A 27,092-nucleotide genomic window follows, 5' to 3' on the forward strand; every position below is an offset into this window, starting at 1 on the left:
ATATACCACAGGGGTTACATGGCCAACTTTCCTTCTTCTGTGCGTGTGCACACAAAGACACAATTTGAATCGGGTTGAATTCCTTTCCATCTCTGAAAACAATGTTTTCTAAGGGCCATGTCTGTCACTGTGTGCTATGCAAGTTATTAATGTTGTCTAAATACTCGGAATGATTTGGCCACCAAATACATATAAGCAGCAAAGCTCCATAAAGTGCATAAATATTCATATGTGCTTTTCAATAGTGATGCTATCCACTTAATACTGAAGAGCGAAAGCAAGAAGTAGCAGGAAGAGATGTTCCTCTTACCTCTCAACTTTTCAGACTCTCTCCCAACATGCTCCCTCCCAGATTGGCTCTGACTGGTTTAGGCAGTAGCATGTTCTAGAAGGCCGCAATTGCCATTCAGCTGTTTCAGCTTCCGCTCCCTGTTCAGCAGCAACAAATGAAAATGACAGTGGAGGAATTGGTCCTTGTGCCTCTGGCATGGGGTGAAGGTCCCTATGTGTTGTGTTTAGGAGCGCATGGAGGATATGAAGGTGCCAGAACATCCAAAGCAGGTGTGCAGAACCTGTAAACCCTACGCCCTCCAAACATTGGACTACAACTTCCATCATTCCTGACCACTGGCAATGCTGAATGGGACTGATGGAAGTTAAAGAAACCAATGACAGCTAGGAAGCAGCTGGAACCCCATCCCTGAGCTGGGAGAAGGATGCAACTTCATTCACAGAGACAGAGAGTGAGTGTTCCAACGGCTGCAACAGATTTACCACTTTTCATTTACTTAAAGTGCAAATTGTCTTTTAGTTTATGTTCATTGTTAACCACCTTGGAAACTATTTTGATTGAAAGATGGTCTATAATGGGCGTTTCAGTCATAAGTAATGAATGCTCATATGCATGTCACATGCTGGCATCTTGTTTCTGAATATGAAGAAAAAATGAAGCAAGTCTGAATATTGGCTTATTCCCAATAACTGCTTGGATGTTTTATGGTATATGTAGTTGTCATCTTGCAGGGACGTATGCTACTCTGCCTGACTTGCCTGCGGTTGGTGGGAATGAAGGAGTTGGACAAGTGATTGAAGCTGGGAGTCGTGTGACTTCTCTGAAGCCAGGTGATTTGGTTATCCCAGCTGATGCAGGACTTGGTGAGCTTGAATAACTTTTTAAAAACAATTAACTAAGAAAAAATTGGTTCTGCAACTAGATAAGAGAAAGAAAACATACTCATCAAGGGCCATAACCCGTCTGATAGTCTGATTCCCCAGTTTAAAGAAAGATGCTCTCTTTTGCTGTACATCTACAAAGACATGCACTTGGAAATCTCTGATGAAGATACAGTAGCGCCCACCTGCTTTCATCAATCAACTGAGAATTTATGCCTAAGTGGGCAGAGTTTGCAGCATTTGGTGGATAGCCAAAAATTAATTATATGACCTTCTGTATTTTCTCCCCATGGGACAAAGAGAAACTTCCAAGGTCATGGATTAATAAAATAGGGGGGGGGTGTGTTTTAAAAGTTTTGCACTGCAATGGTCATTGCCTGCTTCATAGATACCCATAGTATGTTTAACTCTTAAACAACAACAGAAAACCAGGAGGGCCAATCAGTTCTCTTATCATGCCTACCTGGGCCTGAAAAAAGAACAGCCCTGATGTTCTTCCAAGAAAATATTTGTGACCCAGCAACAGGCAAAAACTCAATTTATTTCTTCTTTGCTCTTAGGCATGTCAGTAAACATTTTGAAACTACTAGCTTGCAGGAATGGAGCTATTCATAATTTTTGACCTATTTCTTGAACTGGAAGCTTTTAACTTAAGCTGCTTGTTTCTAGCTGCACTCTTTGCCCAAATTGGACTTTTTTTCTTTTATCCCTCAAATCAGGAACATGGCGAACAGAAGCAATATTTGGTGAGGAGACTCTGCTGAAAATTCCTCCTGATACCCCATTAACTTGTGCTGCCACTTTAAGTGTCAACCCCTGCACAGCTTATCGGATGTTGTTGGACTTTGAGGTCTTGAAGCCAGGTGTGTACTGACAATGTGCTTTGTAGTATTTGTACATCATGAGCAACTTTACCAGATGGACATGGTTGTAGCCATTGGTTGGCCATTGGAGAAACTACTGGCCCTTTGTTATAATCCAGCGGGTCTGTAGTTGAGTTATAAGATGCATCACTAGACTCTCTAGCAAGGATGCAGAGAGGAATAGAGGTGAGGGATGAGCAAAAGAACTCTAACTTGCCTTTCTCATCTTAATTACCATTTAGTCTGGATAGCATAATCATGCAGACAGGTATTCTCAATTATTGCTCCTTCATCATGAATTTCATCCCCTGGGAGAATTTCCAAAGTTCAAGTCTGAGCCTGTTCGAGAAGCAGCACAAGATGAATTTTTGTTCTGTTTTTCCCAAGTGACTTGACGTGGCCAGAAACAAGGAGGGGGAAGAGTGAAACTCGGGCAGTGGAAGAATTGTAACTGAGGCTGTATGGTTCTTGTCATGCTTTCATTCCTAGGCCACCTCTGCCTTGCCACTCAGATTTTTGTCTTCGTTCATATTTCATTATCACCCCTTCCTCCTCTACCACCAAACACTCTGTCTTCTCTGTTTTGTTTCATTTATTTTCAACTGGTAGTGATTTAGCACAGACATTGATAGCAAAATCTATAGCTGCTGATGGAAATAGCAAGATTTTTGCAATGGTCAACCATTTTATCATTTCTAGAGCTAACCCTTCAAATTATGGGGTGATGGGTTCCTACTAAGAACAACATGGATTGTGGCTTCTCAGAATCTGTTGCATTTATGTCCTGCTTGTAGGCTTCCCAAAGACCACAGTGAGCAGAATCATAGACCAGAGAAGCATTTGGTCTGACCCAGCAGGGTTGCTCTTGTGTTATAAATTCTGTAACAGACAAGAATGAAAATTTGCAAACTCCACCAAAGGAAATGAAAGGGAATCTTAAACAGAGATGCATCTGTTTGTCTGCAGGAGATTCAGTCATCCAAAATGCAGCCAATAGTGGAGTGGGGCAGGCCGTCATCCAGATCGCAGCAGCCAAGGGGTTCAAAACAATAAATGTGGTCAGAGATAGGTGAGTTACAGTGAAACTGCTCATTCTGCATATCTTAAAACTTTTTTATTTTGCTTTGGCCCAAACAGCTCCCCTAGTTGCTACTTGACTTGGCTTGGCAGGAGAGGATATTCTCTTGGTAGCAATTCCCAAAGTTAGAGTTAAGCAGGTAAATGCATTGCAGTCCTGCAACATGATCATACCGTATTGTAGGTTTTTTAAAGTGTAGCATAACTTCCAGCAGGTACAGATAAAACCAGGTGCAAATTAAGAGTTCCACAATTTCTTAAAGAAAAGAAAACTTTAAAAACTGTCACAGAGACTGTTTTGGAGGGGGTGTTAACTGGAGTGGTGTCGTGTTTAGTATGTTGGACTAGGACCTAAGAGGCCAGGGTTCAAATCCCCACTCAGCCATGATGCTAACTAAGTGACCTTGGGCGAGTCAGGATGGCTCAGTTGGTTAAAGCGTGGTGCTGATAACGCCAAGGCTGCGGGTTCAATCCCCAATTCAGGGGGTTGGGCTATATGATCATCAGGGTCCCTTCCAACTCTATGATTCTATGACTTCTCTATGACTGTTTCTCAGCCTACTCTGTGTCACAGAGTGGTTGTGTTGATAAACAACAATATTCTGGAGATCCCGAGCCATATGGTGGCTAGATTGGCCTCAACTAGGGCCAGGGCCTTTTCAGTATTGGCCCCAACTTGGTGGAACGCTCTCTCACAGGAGACCAGGGCCCTGCAGGATTTGTCATCTTTCCACAAGGTCTGCAAGACAGAGCTGTTCCGCCTGGCCTTTCGGTTGGATTCAGTCTGACCCCTGTGTTTTCCTCCCTCATGGTTTGGATTTATGGACTACTTAAAATGAGGCTGCATTTTAAATTTTAATATTGTATTTTAATCTGTATTTTAATTAATTGTTTTCTTTTATGTCTTATTGTAATTTTACTGGTGTTAGCCGCCCTGAGCCTGGTTTTGACTGGGGAGGGCGGGGTATAAATAAATAAATAAATAAATAAATAAATATTTATATAAATAAATAAATATTTATTTATTTACTTATTTACTTATTATTATTAAAGTGGAGGGGGAGAGGACTATATATGCCACCTTTTGCTCCTTGGAGAAAAAGGTGGGATTTAAATGTAACATAATAATTTAAAAAATAGAAGAGGGGAATCATAACCTTTCCCATCGGCGCTCCCACCCTTCACTGAAATCTTTATCCTCAACCACTACTCGTATATTGCTGTTATCCTCTTTGGGGGCAAAAGACAGTCACAGTTTTAGTATCTGTAATCTTTGTCCTTCAATGTGGTTAATGCAGCGTGAGTGGGGAGAGGGCCAAATATATGCCCTACCCCAAGAATGTAAGAACGGCCTTGCTGGATCAGGGCAGTCAGGCCCATCTAATCCAAGGGAAATGTTCTCTTTTCACAATTGCTAGTCAGATGTCTATGGAAAGCCACAAATAGGATGTGAGCACAATAGCGCACTCCCACTAGTATTCTCCACAACTAGTATTCTGATACTGGAGGTCGTATATATCCATCATGTTTTATCTTCCATGATTTTGCCTAATCCCTTTTCGAAAGCTGTTGAAATTAGCTGCCATCATTACATCTTGTGGTATCAGGTTCCATAGTTTAGCTATTTACAATATTTCCTCTTCCCTGTTCTGAATCTCCCATCATTCAACCTCATTGGATGCTCCCAATGAGTTAGATGAGAGAAGAACAACAACTCCTTAGCCACTAACTCTACACTAGGCATCATTTTATACATCTGCATGTCTTCCCACCTCTTCACTGCTTCACATGCAGTGTTACACTAACCTATGGGTGTCTCAGTTTAGTTAATAATAATAATTGCTATTAACTACTATATTATTATTATTTAAAGAAGCATTTAATTGACTACATTTCTTCCAAACCCTCCCTTGTGTCTAGTCAATGAAAAGTAGGCATGTGAATGTCAGATTAAAAGGGATTTATTTTGGAGAAGAGTAGAGAAATGGAAGTGGCATGGCTGATGGCTCCCACGCTATGGTTTCTGAATTATAATCTACTTAGGTGTCTGAGCAATTGGCAAGTGGTTCCCTCAGCACCGTATTCTGAGGAAGCTGCTTCAGTGACTGACTACAGGAAGAACAGCAGAAGCTCTTCCTTTTCTCACCAAACGAGGACTTGGGTTCACATGATGGAGAGTACAAGAAGATGTTCTTCCTCACAACTGTGCAGCCTGGCATGGTAAACAGCAGGTCTTAACATTAACTAAATTCCTTTTTCATTTGTCCTTCCTTCCCAGACCCAATCTCCAGGAGCTTGTAGACAGACTGAAGTCGCTTGGAGCAGACCATGTCATCACAGAGGAGATGCTGAGAAAAACGGAAGTAAAAGAGCTGTTTAAGGTATAAGTGAAAACCAGATTTCTGGGGGACAGAGATGGCAAAGGAAAACAGGGTTGCCACAGTGAATCACTACTGGTTGATAATAAATGAAACAAAACAGACAGAGAAGACAGAGTGTTTGGTGGTGGTAGAGTGGAAGATAATGAAATATGAACAAAGACAAAAATCTGAGTGGCAAGGCAGAGGTGGCCTAGGACTGACACAACAAAAACCATACAACCTCAGTTGCAATTATTCCACTTAAAACTGAAGTCAGATTTTCTGCATTCATTTCTGTTTCTCCACCTGTCTGCCTAGAAGCTGCCGTGTCGTATTATGGGCCAAACCATGAATCTTTTCAAAAATTCAACTCAGTTGCATCCTAGAAATAAAAGATTCCAGCTCATGGGAGTCTTGATTATAGTTGTATTGAATGACACAAAATGAGTCAGGATCAGGTGTATGTGTCTGTGAGAATCCGTTCTGAAAGGTTGACATCTTGGAGCTAAAGCAGCAAACGCATGCAGTGAGGGGGGGAGGCAGTAAAAGAAGGAGCTTATTTTCTGTGCAATCTCTTGTTCTCCAGAAAATCCCTAGGCCCATATTAGCTTTGAATGGCGTTGGAGGGAAAAGTGCCACTGAGTTGCTGCGTCACCTGCAGTAAGTTCAGCTATTTGTTGGGGGTGCATTTTAAGTGTTTACTAAATGCCTTTGTCTTACTGTTTTTAACTGCTTGTATATTTCATATTTTAAACATTTTAAATATTTGCATTGTGAACTGCTCTGGGATAAATATTTAAATAAATGTATTTAAATAGTATTGCTTGTGGCTGGAATCCTCTAGTTCACAGTGCAGATTTACAAAATCCTCTATTGGGTGTGTGCACTCATGTTTCTTGAAGAAACAAGATTGTGGGTGAATTGAAAGTCATTATTCCTAATATTAAAAAAAGAGTTTTCCCAAGGATATGAGATTCCAGCTCCCAGAGGTCTTAACTGTAGTTATATTGATCATTATCACAGAAGTTCAGTATGGGTAACATTTAAGAGAGAAATTAAGATGTGTTAAAAGACATAGAATACCTTACTTGTTGAGCTAATAACTTGCAAATGCCTGCCAGTGCTAAAGGGTCTCTTCTGCTGAATCTTGAGCATGCTTGAGTTTCATGTTCCAAGGGAATGAAGTTCTATATCTTCCATGAGAGACTCCTATGCCCAGTAGCCGTTTGAGCACAGATCATGGAAGGACTGAAACTTACTCTTGAGCAAATTTAGCTGTCATCTTGATTGGACACAGGAAGGGGGTTGGTATCCTAATTGGGACCCCACTAGTTTGGGGCTTTATTAATCAACCTGGCTTGTGTTCCATAGTTTAGTGTAGCCGCTTGAAATTACCTTGAAGGCCTGCCAGGCACTGCCAGGAGCCACCCTATTATTTAAAGGCAGACAATTGCCTGGGGCCACAAACCTGCAGATGTTCTTTCTGAAAAGGAACAGATCTCTCTTTAGGCAATAGACAGGGTGGATTCTGAACGCCAGTTGCAGGTAATCACAGGTGAGGAGAGTGCTGCTGTGCTCAGGTTCTGTTTGCAGGCTTCCCATGGGCATCTCATTGGCCACTTTGAGAAGAGCAGGATGATGGTCTAGGTGAGCCTTTGGCCTGATCCAGCAGGCTGTTCTGAAAGGGGCCCCTATGCACTTTTGTACCCTAACTCACCTTCCCAATATTTTGCTTGATCTAAATTTAAGACATTTTTCTAAGGAAAAGGAATGGCATTCTGGTATTTGTGCAGTACTGTTTACTGTGAACTATTGGGCTGTGTTGCTTACAAATTAATCCTGGTAAAATTAGCCAGATATCCAGGAGATGAGAGAAGCTGATCAACAAAGTAGACTTGAGTACCGAAGTAAGAGGATATGCTTGTTGTCTGGAAATGGAAAAGCCCGACCATTTAATCTTCTAATATCACTGCTAACTCTTCCTATAGGCACAAAGGGACCATGGTTACCTATGGTGGAATGTCAAAGCAGCCTATAACAGCCCCTGTGGTGAGTAGCCATGAGATTTCTGTGGTTTACTTAAAAATTTTTTGCACGTTTCCATTTGTTAAGGGGCAATAGCTTATTCCTGTTGCGTTTCTCCTTGCAACGAGTCATCTCTTTCCTTGGCAGAGTGCCAAATTCTTAGCATCTATGGGGCAGAACCATTCTCATGCCAGGTCATGTTGCGCTCCAAAATGTCCTCCAAAAGAAAATATATTGCAGGGCTTTCATAATCCCTCTGCTTTTTTCTGCAGAGTGCACTGATCTTTAAGGATGTGAAACTTCGTGGCTTTTGGATGACCCAGTGGAAGCGGGACAACGCACAGAGTAAGTGATGGTAATGTGCAATGGTGAAATAGAGTTTGGAAGAAAAGAGCAGGGTGATGTTTGGTCCTGTATATTGATAAGAGAGCATGTGCCATGCATCCCTGGAATCTCCAGTCAGAAAAAAATGGATAGAAGCAATAGGAGAGAACTCTGCCTGAGACCCTGGAGAACCCCTTATCGTCAGAATCATAGAATCATAGAGTTGGAAGAGACCACGAGGGCCATCCAGTCCAACCCCCTGCCAAGCAGGAAACACCATCAAAGCATTCTTGACATATGGCTGTCAAGCCTCTGCTTAAAGACCTCCAAAGAAGGAGACTCCACCACACTCCTTGGTAGCAAATTCCACTGCCGAACAGCTCTTACTGTCAGGAAGTTCTTCCTAATGTTTAGGTGGAATCTTCTTTCTTGAAGTTTTAATCCATTGCTCCGTGTCCACTTCTCTGGAGCAGCAGAAAACAATCCTTCTCCTTCCTGCATATGACATCCTTTCATATATTTGAACATGGCTATCATATCACCCCTTAACCTTCTCTTCTCCAGGCTAAACATACCCAGCTCCCTAAGCCGTTCCTCATAAGGCATCGTTTCCAGGCCTTTGACCATTTTGGTTGCCCTCTTCTGGACACGTTCCAGCTTGTCAGTATCCTTCTTGAACTGTGGTGCCCAGAACTGGACACAGTACTCCAGGTGAGGTCTGACCAGAGCAGAATACAGTGGTACTATTACTTCCCTAGATCTAGATGCTATACTCCTATTGATGCAGCCCAGAATTGCATTGGCTTTTTTAGCTGCTGCATCACACTGCTGACTCATGTCAAGTCTGTGGTCTACCAAGACTCCGAGATCCTTTTCACATGTACTGCTCTCAAGCCAGGTGTCACCCATCCTGTATTTGTGCTTTTCATTTTTTTCCCCAAGTGTAGTACCTTACATTTCTCCTTGTTAAAATTCATCTTGTTTGCTTTGGCCCAGTTTTCTAATCTGTTAAGGTCATTTTGAAGTGTGATCCTGTCCTCTGGGGTATTAGCCACCGCTCCCAATTTGGTGTCATCTGCAAACTTGCTCAGGATGCCCTCAAGCCCATCATCCAAGTCATTGATAAAGATGTTGAATAAGACTGGGCCCAAGACAGAACCCTGTGGCACCCCACTAGTCACTACTCTCCAGGATGAGGAGGAGCCATTGATGAGCACCCTTTGGGTTCGGTCAGTCAGCCAGTTACAAATCCACTGAATGGTAGCATTGTCTAGCCCGCATTTTACCAGCTTCTTTACAAGAATATCATGGGGCACCTTGTCAAAGGCCTTGCTGAAATCAAGATAGGCTACATCCACAGCGTTCCCTTCATCTAACAGGCTTGTAATTTTGTCAGAAAATGAGATCAGATTAGTCTGACATGACTTATTTTTCAGAAACCCATGCTGACTTTTAGTGATCACAGAGTTTCTTTCTAGGTGCTCACAGACTGTTTGCTTGATGATCTGCTCTAGAATCTTTCCTGGTATTGATGTCAGGCTTACTGGGCGGTAATTGTTTGGGTCCTCTCTTTTCCCCTTTTTGAAAATAGGGACAACATTTGCCCTCCTCCAGTCTGCTGGAACTTCGCCTGTTCTCCAGGAATTATCAAAGATTATTGCCAGTGGTTCTGAAATCACCTCTGCCAGTTCTTTTAATACTCTTGGATGTAGTTCATCTGGCCCTGGAGACTTGAATACATCTAAACTAGCCAAGTATTCTTGTACTACCTCCTTACTTGTTCTGGGCTGTGTTTCCCCTGCTGAATCATCTGCTCCATATTCTTCAGGTCGGGCATTGTTTTCTTTTTTGGAGAAGACTGAGGCAAAGAAGGCATTGAGGAGTTCTGCCCTTTCTCTGTCCCCTGTTTGCATTTCACCATCTTCTCCTCTAAGTGACCCCACTGTTTCCTTGTTCTTCCTTTTGCTACGGACATACCCATAAAAGCCCTTTTTGTTGCTTTTAACCTCTCTGGCGAGCCTGAGTTCATTCTGTGCTTTAGCTTTTCTGACTTTGTCTCTACACGTGCTGGCTATATGTTTGAATTCCTCTCTGGTGATTTCCCCCCTTTTCCATTTTTTGTACATATCCCTTTTAAATCTTAACCCAGTTAAAAGTTCTCTAGATAGCCACCCTGGCTTCTTTAGGCACCTTCCATGTTTCCGTCTCATTGGTATTGCCTGAAGTTGTGCTTTTAATATCTCTCTTTTAACAAACTCCGAACCATCGTGAACTCCCTTCCCTTTTAGTATTTCTGTCCATGGGATCTCACCCAGCATTTCCCTAAGTTTTCTGAAGTCGGCTTTCTTAAAGTCTAGGATTTGAGTCTTAGTATGCTTGGTTGCTCCTTTCCGCTGGATAATAAACTCCAGAAGAGCATGGTCACTCCCACCTAATGATCCTGCCACTTCTACCCCACTAACCAAGTCATCACTATTGGTTAGGACCAGATCTAAAATGGCTGATCCTCTTGTTGCTTCTCCCACTTTCTGGACAATGAAATTGTCTGCAAGGCCAGTGAGGAATCTGTTCGACCTTATGCCAGTGAGGAATCTGTTCGACCAGAAGCATTAGCTGACTTCGAGCTGGTTTCTGTGCATCTCTGCTGTCCAGTTTTAGTGTTGAAATCTCTGATCTGTAATAAAATGAATGTAAATGTGTAGTTGCATGTTATACCAGTAGTATGCTGTAGATAATTCGCTCTGCCCCCTGAGCCGCTCTTTGGCATCTTAGCCCACCTCACAGGCCACTGCTGTGCACCTGACTCCAATTGCTGAACATCAAGCTCTAGTTTATTAAACAAAAAAGAAACCACTCCTGTTTTACCCAGCACACAAAAGAGGTACAGTATCTTGAACTGTGTTAGAACAGAACATAAGAAGAGCCTGCTGGATCAGCCCAATGGCCCATCTAGTCCAACATCATTTTCTCCCAGTAGCAAAACAGATGCCTAAGGAACTTGCAAGCAGGATCTGAACGCAATGCCCTTCTCCCCTTCTGTGGTCTCCAGCGACTGGTATTCAGATGCATTACAGCCTCCAGCTCAAGTTGGAATTTCAGTATCTCTGCCCTGAACAACATCCATGTGTTGTTCATGTCACTTTTGACTTCCCTACTTCTAAACAGTCAAAATCTGCTTATTAGTAGCAGTAGATTTATTAGCATCATTTTCATTCTCATGCCAGTTCTTGTTCAATGTAAGCTCAGTTGTTCTTGAGAACATTTAATATGTACTCTGCTTTGTTTCCTGTATACAGACAAAGAGAAACTGAGAGGAATGATTGAAGATCTATGTGATCTCATTCGTAAGGGTCAGCTCACAGCTCCAGCCTGCCAAGAAGTCCCACTGATAGACTACCAAGCTGCTTTGAAGTCTTCCATGAAGCCCTATGTATCAGCTAAACAGATCCTCATTATGTGAAGCCGGTCTGATGGGGAAATTTGTACACAGCCTGTTCAGATGGAGGTCAGGCCCAGCTGGTTTGAGGGCTCCCAAGACTAGGACTTTTTCAAAGCCCCATGCCCTGCAGCTTGGCAGAGAGGGGACTTTGGGGGGCAAATGACCCAGACTATCCAGTAATAGTGGTGGTGGGAGATTAAAGCTCTTGTTTCTATATGAGTAGGAAACACTGGTTTCATGGCAGAAGGTGAGGTGGAGGATGACCCGGGGAGACTTTCCCTCAGTGTACCCTGATCCAGATTTTCAGTGAAGGAACTGTACAAAAGCTGCTATGTGCTCAAATTCAGAGTGCCTACTGCCAGAGCATGTGATCTGCCAGCATCATGGCACTGCTTTTTTGTAACCCCGGAGATGAGTCACTTTCTTCCTCCTATAGCACACTTTTTGCTAGCTTTTCTGCACTTCAGCTCTGATTCTGTAGATTGATTGCATTTTCTAGGATAAGGTTGTTGTTTAGTCGTTTAGTCGTGTCCGACTCTTCATGACCCCATGGACCAGAGCGCTCTAATTCACATTGTTGGTCCATTAGCGATGGGCAACATGAGCTGTATCTAGCCTACCAAGGCTTTCCCCCTGGAGTTACCACTTTGCAGGTTACTTTCTGAGAGTGTTGATGTGTCAGATGCAGCCTGCAGTCCTTAAGTGCCATCCTCCTAATCTGTATATAACGCATAGAAAGACTAGTTTAAAATTGGTTATTTATATCAAGACTGTTGTAACTGAAATGAAGGCAAATTGTATTTGATTGCAAACCTGTTCTTGCAGAACCGTGTAATGGCCGTTGAAATGCCAATGATTCTCGTTTCCAATAAAATTCTCTAGCTCTGATCAGTGATGAGATTTTTGCTGGAGCTTAGTAATAGGCTATGGCACTCTTGAAGCTGTTCAGTCATGTAGTGTTGCTATATCAGCCTCTGGGGTATTTCATGGTGTTGCTTTAATAGCTTATATGGTGCTTTCACACATTAGACTTGAGCAGTGTAGAAGCGTGTATGTTTATATGCATTAGCACGCACACACATAAGCATAAAATGAGAACGGCTGTGCTGGGCTTTGATGAAAGTTATCAGTGCATGGACTAATTATGATGAGAAAGTATATCAGGCCCACAGAGATTGGAAATATAGCAATAGAAACATTTTAAGCCCGGAGAGAAATTGTGTGATAGCCCTGGGAAAATCAGTCAATATTTCTTTTTAATTCTAGAGTATGGATTGATTTTCTAAGTGTTGGTGATACCATGAACTTGAAGAATTTGGGGTTTCAAAGGGGTTGTTTTTAGGGATAATTTTGAACATTTTGATTGCCCCTTTCCAGCTCTACAATATCTTTATTTTTTTGCAGTGACCAAAACTCTACACCAGAGCTTTCCAAACTGTGTGTCACAACACATTAGTGTATCGGCTGCAGTGTGTAGGTGTGTCATGTGAACACTCCCTGTGCTCCTCCCGGGGCTGGGAAGGGGCTAGTTTAACCTCCGTTTTGCTACTAAAAATGAATGTCACCAAAATGAAAAGTTTGGAAAGCTCAGTCTACACAGTATTCCAAGTGTAGTCTCACATAGATTTTTATAATGGCAATTTGCTTTTCCATGATCCCTAACATGGAATTTGCTACTTTCCGCAGCTGCCCCATGTTTCCGTTGAGCTATCCAATACAACCCCAAGATCTCATTCCTGGTCAGTTACTGCCAGTCTGGACCCCATTAGTATATATGTTGTAAGGAGTCCTGTGTAGTTGTTTTGCATCAGCAGGATATAAATGTTTTAATAAACAAAAGACAATGATATTACATATAGTTGTACAAAAACAATACAGTGGTACCTCGGGTTAAGAACTTAATTCGTTCTGGAGGTCCGTTCTTAACCTGAAACTGTTTTTAACCTGAGGTACCACTTTAGCTAATGGGGCCTCCTGCTGCCACCGCACGATTTCTGTTCTCATCCTGAAGTAAAGTTCTTAACCTGAGGTACTATTTCTGGGTTAGCGGAGTCTGTAACCTAAAGCCTCTGTAACCTGAGGTACCACTGTAGTTCTAAGGGGGGAGAAACATTCATTGTTTCAATATGTGTGTGTTGCAGCAGATGACATCATAGACTCCAGAGGCACCTCCCTTCTTGCACTGGAAGGAGTGCCTGTATTAGATGGTGCTTGCCCTCTGCAGTTTTTGTAAGGTATTTAAAATATTTTCTAAAATTAGCAATTTGTTTGTTTAATCAAGGCCACATTGTTAGCTGATATTTGTAATTGATTAACAGCTAAATGCTGCCGTCTGCTTAGGCACCTTTGTCAGCCTGTCTTTTTCAAATGGAACGCTGGAAGAACCTGCCATATACTGCCAAAATCAGACTATATGTCCATCTAGGTCAGCATTCTCTATTCTAGGGTCTCTGGCAGTGGTTCCTCACATTCCCTTCTACCTGGGATTCATTTAACTTTGGAATGGAAAACCTGTGATGCTCCAAGTGTTGGACTCAAATTCCCCCGATCTCTGACTTTTGACGATGCTGGCTGTGGCTGATGGGATTTGGAATCCAATAACAGGTAGAAGTCTGCAGGATCCCCACCCCTGATTTAATTGGAAAAGCCTGGAGTTGAAACTGGGACCTTTTGCATGCTCCATGGTCCCTTTCCGATGAGTGCCTTGCGCTGAGTGTTGATGTGAAGAAGTGAGGCCGCTTTGAGCTTAAAGAAGGCTGTCTGTGTTGGAGCAAGCAAGGTAAGTCACGAATTCTCCACTGCAAATCATGATGAAGAGGCCACTGGCTGCAGAGGGAAGGTAAATCAGCATATGAAATATTGTCTAAATTAACCTAATCCTCTGCTAATAATTTATTTAAGATTACATCATTCCTTTCTGACTGATTACAGGTTTTTAAGGTGGTTTACAGGAACTCGCAACCAAGTAAGATTAAGAAAAGAAATAAGGCAGCTGGAGGGCATCACACCCCCTACTGCAGGGGTCAGCAACCTTTTCCAGCCATGGGCCGGTCCACCGTCCCTCAGACCATGTCGTGGGCTGGACTATTTGGGGGGGGGAACAAATTCCTATGCCCCACAAATAACCCAGAGATGCATTTTAAATAAAAGGACACATTCTACTCATGTAAAAACATGCTGATTCCCAGACCATCAGCGGGCCGGATTGAGAAGGTGATTGGGCTGCATCTGGCCCACGGGCCTTAGGTTGCCTACCCCTGCCCTACTGTAAGATAGCCTAACAATGCTGTCAATGTTGCTGCAGCAACTTCCTCCCTTTCAAAGCTTACCAATGACCACAGGAGAAAATCCCTCCCTAAAAGAAATGGGCTACCTAGCAACCAGTGTCAGGAATTCTTAGGGCACTTACTCTTGGGCAGCTGGGTAACTTGTGGATCCTGGCTCGTCCTTGCAGTGGTGACTGATGAGTGTATCTTACTAGATGTTCTCTAACTTTTTTCAGATTGAAAGAGGGGTTTTGATGAGTGGGGCACAGCTTTATGCAGATCCCCTCTTTGCTCATGTTTTTTGTCCCTTTGCTGCCTGTTCATGGTCCTGTTAGTAGCAAATGCTCCACTACTGGACATCATTTTGCTCTCTTTTACCCAAGAAAAGCTGGAATGAGACCAGGAAGCATTGCCCTTCTGAAGCTGACATAATCATATAACTAGCCAATGAGAGTTAGCAGATCATAGTGAAGGCAGGAAACATGTTTTCAGGTTCTTCCTGACAAAATCAACAAAATGGGTGGTCTGGGCACAGCACAGTGAAGGTGAGAGGGCCACCTTGACCCAGCCCTCAACGCCCTGTCAGTCAGAGGTGAATAGTACTGTGAACTCCCAAACAAAGCAATGCATGTTGCATTGACTTTGAATACAGTGGTACCTCTGGTTAAGAACTTAATTCGTTCCAGTGGTCCGTTCTTAACCTAAAACTGTTCTTAACCTGAAGCACCACTTTAGCTAATGGGGCCTCCTGCTGCCGCCGGAGCACAATTTCTGTTCTCATCCTGAAGCAAGGTTCTTAACCTGAGATACTATTTCTGGGTTAGCGGAGTCTGGAACCTGAAGCATTTGTAACAGACCTTATACTATCCCTTCGAAAGCAGAGTTGGCTTTTTAAAAATAATCTTACCAAGCGCCAGCCACCATTGCCAAACCAGAGGAAATTCTTTCATTACTGCAAAAGACAGGTCAGAAAAGTCAGCTGAAAAGTTGGAGAGATGCTGGCATCACTATACTGTAAAGGATAATTTATTTGGTAGGAAAGAACGTATCGGAGAAATATGTGGCATTCCAGGGCCCAAGCTCCCTTTGCTGCCTCTGCTACTAACGTTTTCAGTAACCTGAAGCACAGCTTTGCCTTACTGAAGGGTCTGGAAACTGTAGGCCCGAGGACCAGATGTGGCCTTCTAAGGCCCTCTCTCTGGCTCTCAGAGCTCTCCTCAACCATACAACCTTCTGGCCCTGCTTTGAGTGTTTTTCCTAGTTAGAAAGAGTCCTTGAACTGTGATAGTGCATAAGAAGCAGGACTGACTTCAGGAGTTAGCATTGTTTGACAACTGCCAAAGCCCACTGCCAACTCTTGGAGACTCCTGGCCTTGCTGCTGCTACCTATTCATCTTTCCTCTCCATCCTGAGTGTCAAAAACTCAGGATAACTGTACTTGCAACATACATACAGAATTAAGGCGGGACCATTAGAGTGAATGGGTCACTGCCTCACCTGCCTGATTTCTTTCTTAGAGTCAGTCAGTCCTGAGGGTGGCACTGCCTGTCGGCTTCCTCCTCCTCTGCGTTCTCTGTCTCTGCCCTTTTGGAGGAGGATGGGGACAAAGCTAGAGTTTATTAGTCCAGATCCTCCTCTTCCCTTCCTCTTCCGCATCTTCCAGCATGGGGGCTGAGCTCTTTTCAGGTGTGTGCTGGACTACTAATGTAGGTGGCTGCCACCCTGTTCTGGCATAGCAAATCCAATAAACCTGACTCATCTATCTGTTTGCAAGTCCATTCATCTCTTTGTGCAGCTCTTCCCCGTTCCTCGCTTTGCTCATCAATCATCTCTTAATTTGCCTATCTTGGCCCTCTCACCCATCCATCTCAATCTTGCAGCACAGAAGTTTGCCTCCCTCTAAGTCACAATTTTAAAGGGGGGGGGAGTGACTGCACCTTGCTTTGGCAGCAGAAGCAGCTGCAGTTTATCATGCCCAAGCTAGGATGCCAACAAACCATGCCCATGTTGGAAGCTGATGCAGCAGCCCTAATAGGAAAATGCATGGGGACTGTGGCACGGAAGCCACACAATCCTTTCTACTAAAGCGCATGTGTCTGGCTCCCATTTAGCAAAAATTGCTTTGTTTATGACTAAGCGATTAGTCTTTTCCATTGATGCCCCCCAGCAACCCAACTGACACGGGAAGCCAGGGGGGAGCGTGGCACCTCTCATGGTGACAGCGAAGTGATGGGTGCCTTTTTCCAGTCCATTAGCACCAGCAGGCTGCAGATGTCGGCGCCTGTCTTTCTGGCATTTCAGTGCACAAGAGAAATGGAAGGCTCTTCCCTGTTATCATTGCTGCCATGATGGGAGAGAAGGAAAGATAGTTCCACATGGCACAGGGATTAATGGGACAGAACAATAGCGGAGGCAGGGACATGAGAGAAGAGGCGGGTGCGAGCCATTTGCAAGCTATTTAAAAACAACACTCTGTTCCTTGGTAATGTTCATATTTGCTTTAAAGCTGTTTTTAAATTTGATTTTGCAGGATCATTAGCTGTTACTGCTGCTTCTAGGGTGGTGGGGGTAGAGAGGATGCCTGTGGGAAGAAGGGAAAAGTTGGCTTTGTCTGCTGGGTGAACTTTTTAGGTGGGGAACCAGTGGCATTGGACTACAACTCCCATCATTCCTCTGACTACTTGGCTTGCTGGCTGGTGTGAATGGGAAGGTCACAAATGTATCCATTTTTGCAAAACAATCTCCCCTGATATAACACATTTTATGTATTTTTTCCTGATAAAGGCATTTTAAATGCACACTTTACCCTTATACATTTTTGTACTCATTGCTTAGCTGACAACCTGCATTGCAAAATTCGGATAAATACAAATTTTGAAAGATGCCTGCCTATTGCTTTTCATCTTGTTTCATTAAGTGCAGCTTAGGTTAGTTTGCCTTTAAATACAAAGTGAATTACATTTCTCTCCTGCCCATAACCTGGATATATTTTGTTCTTTCATCAATAAATTCCTTTTGAAGTCAGTTCTTAGTTGTTTAATTATGTTACTTAAAATGTGGAAGGTTCTAAGTCCTACTCAAGTAAACCCACTGAAGTGAAGACTATAGGTGGTCATGTTTATGTCAGTGGGTCTACTCTGAGTTGGACAAGCCTTAAATACCAACTGAAGTCGTTATTATGATGGTGATTAGTAATACTGTTTTGCATTGCATGTGGAATATGTATTATACTCTCTTGTATTAACTCACTTTGGGGGCGACTTATAAACTGCTTAGAAACTTTTGTAGGAATATGAAACAGTATATAACTTAAGTAAATAAACAAAAGATTTGAACATGACTGATACCGTACTGGCCCGAATAAAAGCCGCACTCGAATATAAGCCGCACCTTTAAAATTGGAGAGGAAAAAAGAAGAAAAGAAAAAATACCCGAATATAAGCCGCTCCATTCCTCACTGCTCCTGGCTGCTTTTGGGGGGGGGAGCCACACTGCGTTGCCAATGGCCTTTCCCCTATCTCGCTCTCTCCCTTCCTGACCTTGGGGGAGAGGACGGGGGAATATGCATGGGGCAAGCGCCACTTTGCCACGCTCCTGGCGCTGTTTGCCCCTTGCTTCTGGCTGCATACCGTAAGGTCACGAATATAAGCTGCACTTTTCACGGTTGGAATTTGGGATGGAAGTGAGGCTTATATTCAGGCCAATACGGTAATATCTTAGCTGGACAGTTGGCTGTTACTTCACTGGTCCATGAAAGCTACAGTCCAGTGCCAAACATTGCTCCTTTTAACAACCTTGAAAGGGTCCTTCCAACTTAGCAGATGACTGCCTTGAACTCACCTGCAACAGTCAAGAGCACATGGGCCATGGTAACAGTGATGGTATAATCCCAGACCCAGCGTTTCAGTAGCACAGCAAAGAGGAGGCCGCTGATCAGAAAGGTGGTCTCCATCGACAGCACATTTGCTTAGGAAGGAGGAAAAGGGGAAGAAAGCCTTCAATGACCTGGTGCCCCCCCCCCCCCAGATATTCTGGATTACAAATTGGAAACAAAACAAAAAACACCCAGCTAAAATTCTAAACTACAGTCGTTCTCCTGTACAGTAGAGCAAAATGTCTTTGACGTCATGTTCTATGCAGAGGTCATTCATTTTAGACTTTCTAGTTTTATCCGATGCTAGTCCTATTCAAAGTTCCTGTTTAGGGAAGTTTTTAATGTGTGATGTTTTATCATGTTTTTAATATTCTGTTGGGAACTGCCCAGAGTGGCTGGGAAAACCCAGCCAGATGGGCAGGGTATGGAAAATAACTTATTTATTATTAAAGTGAACCTAACGGAATTAATTGGCATGGCTAACTTTGGTCCATTAATTTGAATGGGTCTACTCTGAGTTTTGCTTCATAGGCATACCTTGATGGTTCTGTTCTTCCCCCACCCTCAAAGGCAATACCATCTCTATGAACACTAAAGGGTTTCCCCAACTCACCCAGATAGTTGGGATTTGAATAAGATGGTTCCATGTTGAATTCAAAAGGGATAAGCATGCCAAAGTTGTTGAGCCTGGAAAGAAAAGTACTTGAGGTTAAACTCGATAGAAACTTCATGACAGTTACTATGGTGGCGCTTGTAAATTCCACCGACATCATCTAACTCTTGCTGGTTCAGAGCAAGGTCCACTTTATCCTACATGATGTTTCCAAGTGCAGAAGCTGAGCTTTTGAATCTCAGTTCTGCAATAAACTGAAACAGCCCCTCCTTAAGAGGTTAACAAATAAACTATGGTTGAAACGTGAACAGCTCAGGACAGATGGGTTTACTCTGGGGTGGTTTAATTTTGTAACATATGCCAGTATTCCAGAAAAGGAATAACCTCATCAGCATTTGCTTCAATCGGATTTATCTAAATTTAATTTAAACATGTATTATCTTCCCTTTGAAACCACTCCGTTCCTCAGCATACGAATTGTTTCATTGGTAACAGTAGGGGAGAAATGAATATGACTCATACTTAATCGAAGCACAACCACAAAGGCCCCTGGTTAAGCATTTGGCTATGCAATGTTGAACTTTATCTGTTAACTCTGTTCTGTCCCTGCTCCCCTTTATTTCTGTTTAGACCAATTCACAAACCAAGAACTGATATGCTGACCGCTAATAATGAACCATATGCTACAGATATCACTGAAGATTTATTATGCTCCTTTTGTGGTATACGCATGGCACGAGAAGACTTGGTCTATTTATTTGTATCATTTATTATTCCTTTGATCCTTGTTTATAAAACCCATTAAAAAGTTATAGTAAATAAAATAAAAAACCTCTGCCGCAAACTATTAGTGACAATGGCAGCTTTAGTGGGTACAAGTTTATATGAGAGCATGGTGGGGAAGAAAAGATTCAGCCCTCTCCAATCCTGTATAATCCTGATCAGAGAGAGAGAGAGCTGCTATTTAACAAACAACAAGCCCAGATACATGAAATATAATTGTGCATTTAACTTACTGTGTAGTTTGGCCTCCCACTAGTTGTCTTAGGCCAGTGGTGGCCAAACTCGGCCCTCCAGATGTTTTGGGACTACAATTCCCAACATCCTTGACCCTGACCACTGGTTCTGTTAGCTAGGGATGACAGGAGTTGTAGTCTCAAAACATCTGGAGGGCCGAGTTTGGCCACCACTGCCTTAGGCAAACTCTTCCCCCAGCTTCCACCCAGCCCTGGTGATAGTTAGGCTGTTGTAGGTATTGCAGAAAGGTACAGTGGTACCTCGGTTTATGAACACAATTGGTGCCAGAAGTCTGTTCATAAACTGAAGCGTTCATAAACTGAAGCGAACTTTCCCATTGAAAGTAATAGAAAGTGGATTAATCTGTTCCAGACAGTCCGCGGAGTACTTAAACTGAAGCGTTCATAAACTGAAGTGAACTTTCCCATTGAAAGTAATGGAAAGTGGATTAATCCGTTTCAGACGGGTCCGCGGAGTACTCAACCTGAAGCGTACTTAACCCGAAGCATGGGTGTAATGGGTTCCGGAAGTCTGTTCATAAACTGAAGCGTTCATAAACTGAAGCGAACTTTCCCATTGAAAGTAATGGAAAGTGAATTAATCCGTTCCAGATGGGTCTGCGGTGTTCGTAAACCGAAAATTCGTAAACCGAGGTGTTCATAAACCGAGGTTCCACTGTGTTCATGCACCTGGCTAGAACCTTGAAAAGGAACTCGAAATTGCAATGTTTTGCTGTGGGTTCTGCTTGCTTCATGTAACTGTGATTGATTACTTTGTCCACTTTGTCCAAAGAGATCTACTGTTTCACCCAACAACTTTGTCAGGTTGGACAACTTGGCAAAGCCACCCCGTACCCTTGAAGGCTGAAGTGCTGTTCTTCCCCAGACATTTTGTGTAAGTTATTACAGATCATTGCTCTTCTTGCCAGGCTGGGAGGTTAACCAACAATGGGAGTCAAGCTAGGCACTCATAAACCTATCTATCATTGATGGATGGGTAATCACTTTGGTCTGAAGTGTAGCTACACTTGGAAGAAAGCCTCATTGGTTTAAATCTGAGTGGGAAACCTTTGTTAGCCCAATGGCCAGCTGCCTTCAAGAAGAAAGCTTTCCAAAAGAAAAAGTGCATTAGGCAAAAATGCATACTAGAATGAGAATGATTCAGGAGGAATGAGTCTTTATAGAGGGTGGTGAACACAGCACATGATATCATGGGCTGTCACCTGAGCCCGCTAGATGACATCGCAAGGGATCGTTGCCTTAGGAGAGTGAGAAAAATTCTCAGGGATGATTCACACCCCAGCCAGCACCTCTTTAATCTTCTACCCTCGGGCAGGAGATATAGAAGTATAATCAGTCGTGCCAACAGGCTAAAAAACAGTTTATATCCGTGGGCTGTTAGGCTGCTGAACAGAAAATAATATAGTGGTGTGTTGTGTGACAAGCACACAGAGTGCAATGAGATTGAGTGTTGGGGGGGGGAGGCTTGGTGTTTTCATTGTACACAGGTACATTGACAATAAAGGTATTATTATTATTATTACAGTACTAAAATGCTGGTGAACTTCTTTGAGGACTTAAAAAAATAAATCACAGACTGAAGCAGAAGTGTGGCAAACTGAACTTGATGTGTGAAAAGGATAAACAGACACTAAAATTGAAATAGATGTTTACTATTATTATCATTATTAATTTATTTTATATATTTATTTAAACAGATAAATGCAATTACTAAAAACATAGAAAAAAACAATACCGTAATTTTAAACAACCAATTAAAAGACAATTGACAAGAATCAAAACTTTATGTCTGTGTATGTCTGCGTGTTTATTCCTGGAGTACACCCGTTGAAATTAATGGACCTAAGTTAATCATATCCATTAATATAGACATTAATATTATTAATATGTCCATTAGTTAATATTAATAATTGCTTAATTTTTACAGAGTTGCTGTGGGAATTAAATGAGGAAGGGGGAAAGTCCTGTACTCTGCCTTCTGCTCCTTGGAGAAAAAGTCGGGATATGAATGAAATAAATAAAGGATGTCCATAGATCTACTGTACACTGAGTGTAACTAACATTGACCACAAGCCTTAAGACTCCCAGGAACATGCTGTCAGATGTGTTTTCTAACAGCACAAAGCTAAAGGGAAATTAAAATAAATGGCCTACACTGTTATTAGGCATTGTGTCAGGTGTGGAGGGGAAAAGAACAGTCGCAAACATTTATTAGGAGGAGGAGCAGGATGATTAAACAGTTGTGGGAGATGCTAACAGGAGAGGTTGAGAGTAACATCTATGGTTCACAGCAAGCAACCTCACCTGAATGCTCCACAGCAAATGCTTCCAATCATGTAATACACTGTGTAGAAAATGAGGAGGCACAGCAGTATATGAAGAACGATGGTCTGGAAATCAGGAAAGAAGAAATGAAACATCTGAAATAGATTGGTACACATGTGACCTTACGTTGGTTTCCTGCTGAGCAAAGTTGAATGGTGCCACCTCAAAGGAGAAAAGTCATTAGAGAATTGGGTACCTTTGTTGGCTGGTCCAAATAATATTGGTGGGTGCATTTGCAGGTGATTGTTGAAGGTGCTTTGCAACCCAACAGAGCATTGAAAATGGTATTGGGTTCACCTGAGAAACAGCATTTGTGCGGCAAAGAAAGGACTTGGGCTTCTGTGTGGAATATTTGTTGGAAGTTCAGGCGCAACTCAGCTGGCCAAAAAGGGGTTACATGGGGATTCAGATTCTACCTAGACTATCCCTGTACCTTTGGCCTCTCTGCTGACCTCTCTCTCCTTTGAAGTTTAGATTGACAAGCCTTAGGTTGCATCCTCCTCCTCCTCCAACTTCCTCCTCCTCACCCTCTCAGACCTGCCTTTGTTTTCTCTATAGATTAGTAAGCTTAAAGAGAAGCTTTTCTATCCAAGTTAAGTACTTCCTACGATAGGCAACTTTATTATTTTTCTCTCCAAATCTCTCTGTGCATGATTCCCATAGGGTAACATCTACTCTGTTATCAGATTCACAAGCCACATTCTGCATACCAAATTTCAATAATGTAGGCTAGTAAAGAGTTTCCAGAACCATCCCTCCCTTCTTTCATATGTCTTTTGAAAGCTATAATGTTTAGACAGGCATTTGCAATATGAATTTTCTCCCTTTTAACCAATTGGTATTTAATGAAGTTTAATGGATATTTAAAATAATGTTTTTCTACGGATACTTTTTGCTGATTTTATTCCTATAAATTGTATACCACCTTGATATATTTTAATGTTTGGTGTTCTATTGTATTTTTAATATTTTGTTGGAAGCCACCCAGCCAGATGGGTGGGATATAAATCATCATCATCATTATACAAAATATAAATACAAAGATACATACATAGATAAAATAGGACTTCTGTCTTCCTGTAGTTTTTTCTCATACAACAAACCACTGAGAAATCTACCACTGGTAGATGCTAGTCGACCTTCTCATGGGAGCAGCCAGGATTTATGCAGGGGGGGGGCAGGACACCCACCTGTCCTCATCCTCTCTCTGGCTCTGTCTGTGACTCAGTCAGGTTGCCACTTGCATCGCTAGAATGCACCACAATATCATCCAAGTGATATTTAGTTAAGTATTTTTATTTATTTACTTGATTTGGGGGAGGGGGAGCAGTTGCCCCCTTGCCTCCCCCAACTATGCCCATGGACCTTCTCCTGGCCCATGTTAGAGAATTCTATGCTAGAGCTATCTTTGGAATGATAGAGGTATTCTATTCTACAGTTATCTTTAGATTCTGCAGTCTTACTTCAAGCTGATAAGGAGCAGGTGGTGTGGCTGAATCCCTGCTTGACATCCCAAACCTCTCTGCAGCAGGTGACTCTGTTTCCCCCCCCCCCCAGCTCAACAGAGGTAACCTGTTCCCCAAGGGCTTTACCTTTATGGCTGCTGTATGGCTGCCTTGAGGCACCATGTAAGATTCATAACAGCAAGGGTGATATTTTGTGAAGCACAGCTGTAGCCCAGAAGAGAGAGCCTGGTCTTCTCCCGCAGGGGATTAAAGTCTGAGCTGCAAAGCCTGTTAGAGGCGAAGATCGGAGGTGGCAGAGAAAGAGGGAGGAGCAAAGGAAACTAGCCAGTTCCTTGACTGGAATAGTTGAATAAATTATAAGCACTGTGGCAGTTCTTAATGACTTGCACCCACTGAGACAGTTAAGGCAGAAGCAGGAAGATCTACAGCAGAGCCTCTCCCTAATTGGTTGTAAGAAAGAAGACAGGCAGGTGGGGGTTGGCTGGAGGTTGGTGGGCCAATGTCCCCAATCCCCATTCACCTTAGTAGAGTAGCCTCCTGTGGCAGTGATTTTACAGGCCTCAATATCTGTCATGGGATGGGATCACATTGTTCAGCGATGCTGAAGAAATTCCTACCCAGACATTCAAGAGTACATCTATACTACCATAAAGGTAAAGGTAAAGGGACCCCTGAACGTTGGGTCCAGTCGCAGACAACTCTGGTGTTGCGGTGCTCATCTCGCTTTACTGGCTGAGGGAGCCGGCGTACAGCTTCCGGGTCATGTGGCCAGCATGACTAAGCCGCTTTCTGGCGAACCAGAGCAGCGCACAGAAACACCATTTACCTTCCCGCCAGAGCAGTACCTATTTATCTACTTGCACTTTGTGCTTTCAAACTGCTGTGTTGGCAGGAGCAGGGACCGAGCAATGGGAGCTCACCCCGTCGCAGGGATTTGAACCGCCAACCTTCTGATTGGAAAGCCCTAGGCTCTGTGATTTAACCTACAGTGCCACCTGCGTCCCTCTATATTCTGAGGTGTTGGCTACCGTTCCCTGTTTAGTGCCATCTTAACTACCATAGATGGCACTAAACAGGGAAAGGTAGCCAACACCTCAGAAAACAGAATAAAATTCAGAGTGAGCTTGGCAGAATGTGAAGGGATGGCCTGGAACTATGAAAATGAAAATTCAGCAGAGACAAATGAAAAAGTTCTGCATTTATGCAACAACATCAAGTGAGTGACACCTAGCTTGGAAACAGTGAATGTGAAAAGGGTCACAGCAGCCTAATAGAGCCAGAGTTCTCAAGTCATTAGTTCCCCTTTATTCCATGCTGGACCTCCTAGGTTCAGCTCAAGGCACCATACTTAAAGAAAGATGTGGGCAAGCTGGAATGGATTCAGAGGAGAGCAACAAAGATGGCAGTCGATACAAAAAACAAGCCCAAAGAGGAAAGGAATGGGGTATCTTTACTCCAGAGCACATAATGAAATAGACATGCTAGCAGTCTTCAAATACCCGAAGGACTGTCGCAGATCAAAGGGCAAAGGCTAGAACTAAATAAGCTTATGTTACAGGAGGGTAGATTTTGGCTGACCAGTGGCAGAAATAGCTTGAGTGATCTTACAATGAAACTAATTGCCTCGAGGGAGGTGGAATTAGAAGAGAAGACTGGGACCATGGGGGCATGATCATAGCACCTTTAACATCCGGGAAGGGGCATTGCGCAGAAGAAGGCAAATACTTGTTCTCTGCTGCCCCAGAGGGCAGGTCTACATGTAATGGGCTTAAGATACACGAGGGTAGATTTTGGTTGAACATCAGGAAAAACATATTGATGGTAAGAGCAGTTCCATGGAACCAATTGTCTGGAGGGTTGGTGGGTTCTCCCTGATTGGAGGTCTTAAGCAGAGGCTGCACAGACCATCTGCTGGGGATTCCCTAGCCATGCATTGACTGCATGAAGGTTGGGCAAAGTGGTCTTCTCCAACTCTCTGATAGGTGGGTCTACCATGGAACAACCCACTCACTGTTCACTCCATTTTTAAGGGGCATCAACATTTGCTGTCTTCATCAGATTGCCGTCCTCAGTGGGTCAATGATGGCAGGGTAGAATTTCGCACCTGACTTCTGAGATATGAAGAGTTCAACTCAAGGTGAGCACAGCGCCAGCCCAGCACCAGGAGCATTGGAATAGCTCTGACTCTGCTCACACCACCCTGACCAGTGCCTGTCATTCTGAAGCTGGATGTGCAATGCCACCTCGCCTTCACTGGCCTGCTGACCACTGCCTGTCCTGTTCATGACTCTTCCAGGCGCATTCGTGATGTCATTTCCTGCCTCTTCCTCTCCAACCTTTCTTGCAGGGCCAGTTGACGTTGCATAGCTCTTAAGGGAAGGCTAGCATAGCTTAGCCTACATCTCCTCTGCCCCCATAGTATCTGGCTACTCTCAATTTATCTTTGACTTTTGCCCGCCATTTCATTATTATTATTTAGAAGAGGGGAAAGAAATCAAATCGAGAAAATATCATTAGTTAGAAAAATAGGTCCCCGGCTTTGTAGCTAATGAAGCTTGGTAGCCTGCAGCATTATGAAAGGAGATGGAAGCTTTTTACATATGAAGAAAATGGTTGTTTCAATAGATTGCTCCCCCTACACATACATTTAAAAAATGTGTCAAAAAATTAAGCATGTCAACAGAAGGCACAGCACTCTATGCTCAGGGCCCAATACTGTCAACGTGTCAAGCTTAGGAGAAATGGTTTACTTGTGTGAAGACCAAAAATGAAGAGAGAATTTTTTACTCTGGAGTTTGGCAAGTTCTACACCAGGCATCCCCAAACTTCGGCCCTTCAGATGTTTTGGCCTACAATTCCCATCATCCCTGACCACTGGTCCTGTTAGCTAGGGATCATGGAAGTTGTAGGCCAAAACATCTGGAGGGCCGCAGTTTGGGACTGCCTGTTCTACACGGTTGTCTGAGAACTCTTCACCGCAGCAGCAAGGAATTGGTGAGCTTCCAGATGTTGCTGGACTTCAACTCCCATCAGCCCCAGCCAGCTAGCCAGCGTAGACAACAGTCAGGAGTTGCAGTCCAACAACCCCTGGGACTCAGCTACATAAGTCAAATAACAATGATTTGAATGTGTTATAAACAAGCAACACCAGATGGCACCAGAGAGCAGAAAATTTTTCTACACGATTTTCCATAGGATTTTCTTCTTTTGTTATAACAATCTAATTTATAGTGTTTCTTACCTGTGTATA

At 43.1% G+C, this 27,092-nt stretch overlaps 2 protein-coding genes across 2 annotated transcripts in view; one reads left to right on the forward strand and one right to left on the reverse strand.

Annotated features, from left to right (window-relative positions):
- MECR (mitochondrial trans-2-enoyl-CoA reductase) overlaps positions 1-17,013 on the forward strand; it is a 28,197-nt gene extending 11,184 nt beyond the window's left edge. Inside the window, exons 3-10 of the mRNA XM_035120264.2 lie at positions 1,024-1,155; positions 1,893-2,036; positions 3,003-3,105; positions 5,392-5,494; positions 6,060-6,133; positions 7,462-7,522; positions 7,771-7,843; positions 11,119-17,013. Of these exons, the coding sequence (XP_034976155.2) occupies positions 1,024-1,155; positions 1,893-2,036; positions 3,003-3,105; positions 5,392-5,494; positions 6,060-6,133; positions 7,462-7,522; positions 7,771-7,843; positions 11,119-11,282 (854 nt within the window). The 3' untranslated portion in view covers positions 11,283-17,013. The remainder of the gene's footprint in view (positions 1-1,023; positions 1,156-1,892; positions 2,037-3,002; positions 3,106-5,391; positions 5,495-6,059; positions 6,134-7,461; positions 7,523-7,770; positions 7,844-11,118) is intronic.
- Positions 16,051-24,004, reverse strand: LOC118086752 (putative transmembrane protein 244). The gene is made up of 5 exons (XM_035118745.2): positions 23,969-24,004; positions 22,356-22,441; positions 19,015-19,088; positions 18,368-18,493; positions 16,051-16,106 (listed from the first exon to the last, which is right to left on the reverse strand). The coding sequence occupies exons 1-5, from the start codon at positions 24,002-24,004 to the stop codon at positions 16,051-16,053; spliced, it is 378 nt and encodes a 125-aa protein (XP_034974636.1).
- Between the last annotated feature and the right edge of the window lie 3,088 nt (positions 24,005-27,092).

The sequence above is a fragment of the Zootoca vivipara genome, chromosome 6 (assembly GCF_963506605.1).
Source record: "Zootoca vivipara chromosome 6, rZooViv1.1, whole genome shotgun sequence".
In the NCBI taxonomy this organism is placed as follows: domain Eukaryota; kingdom Metazoa; phylum Chordata; class Lepidosauria; order Squamata; family Lacertidae; genus Zootoca; species Zootoca vivipara.

Bases quoted from the DNA above. Each gene is read 5' to 3' on its own strand.
- LOC118086752 (XM_035118745.2), bottom strand. From the start codon at position 24,004: ATGGTGCCTCAAGGCAGCCATACAGCAGCCATAAAG. The intron at 22,442-23,968 runs GTAAAGCCCTTG...CCTGATTTCCAG, and splicing joins GCCATACAGCAGCCATAAAG to ACCATCGTTCTTCATATACT. The intron at 16,107-18,367 runs GTGAGTTCAAGG...CCAAAAGGGCAG, and splicing joins TGTGCTCTTGACTGTTGCAG to AGACAGAGAACGCAGAGGAG.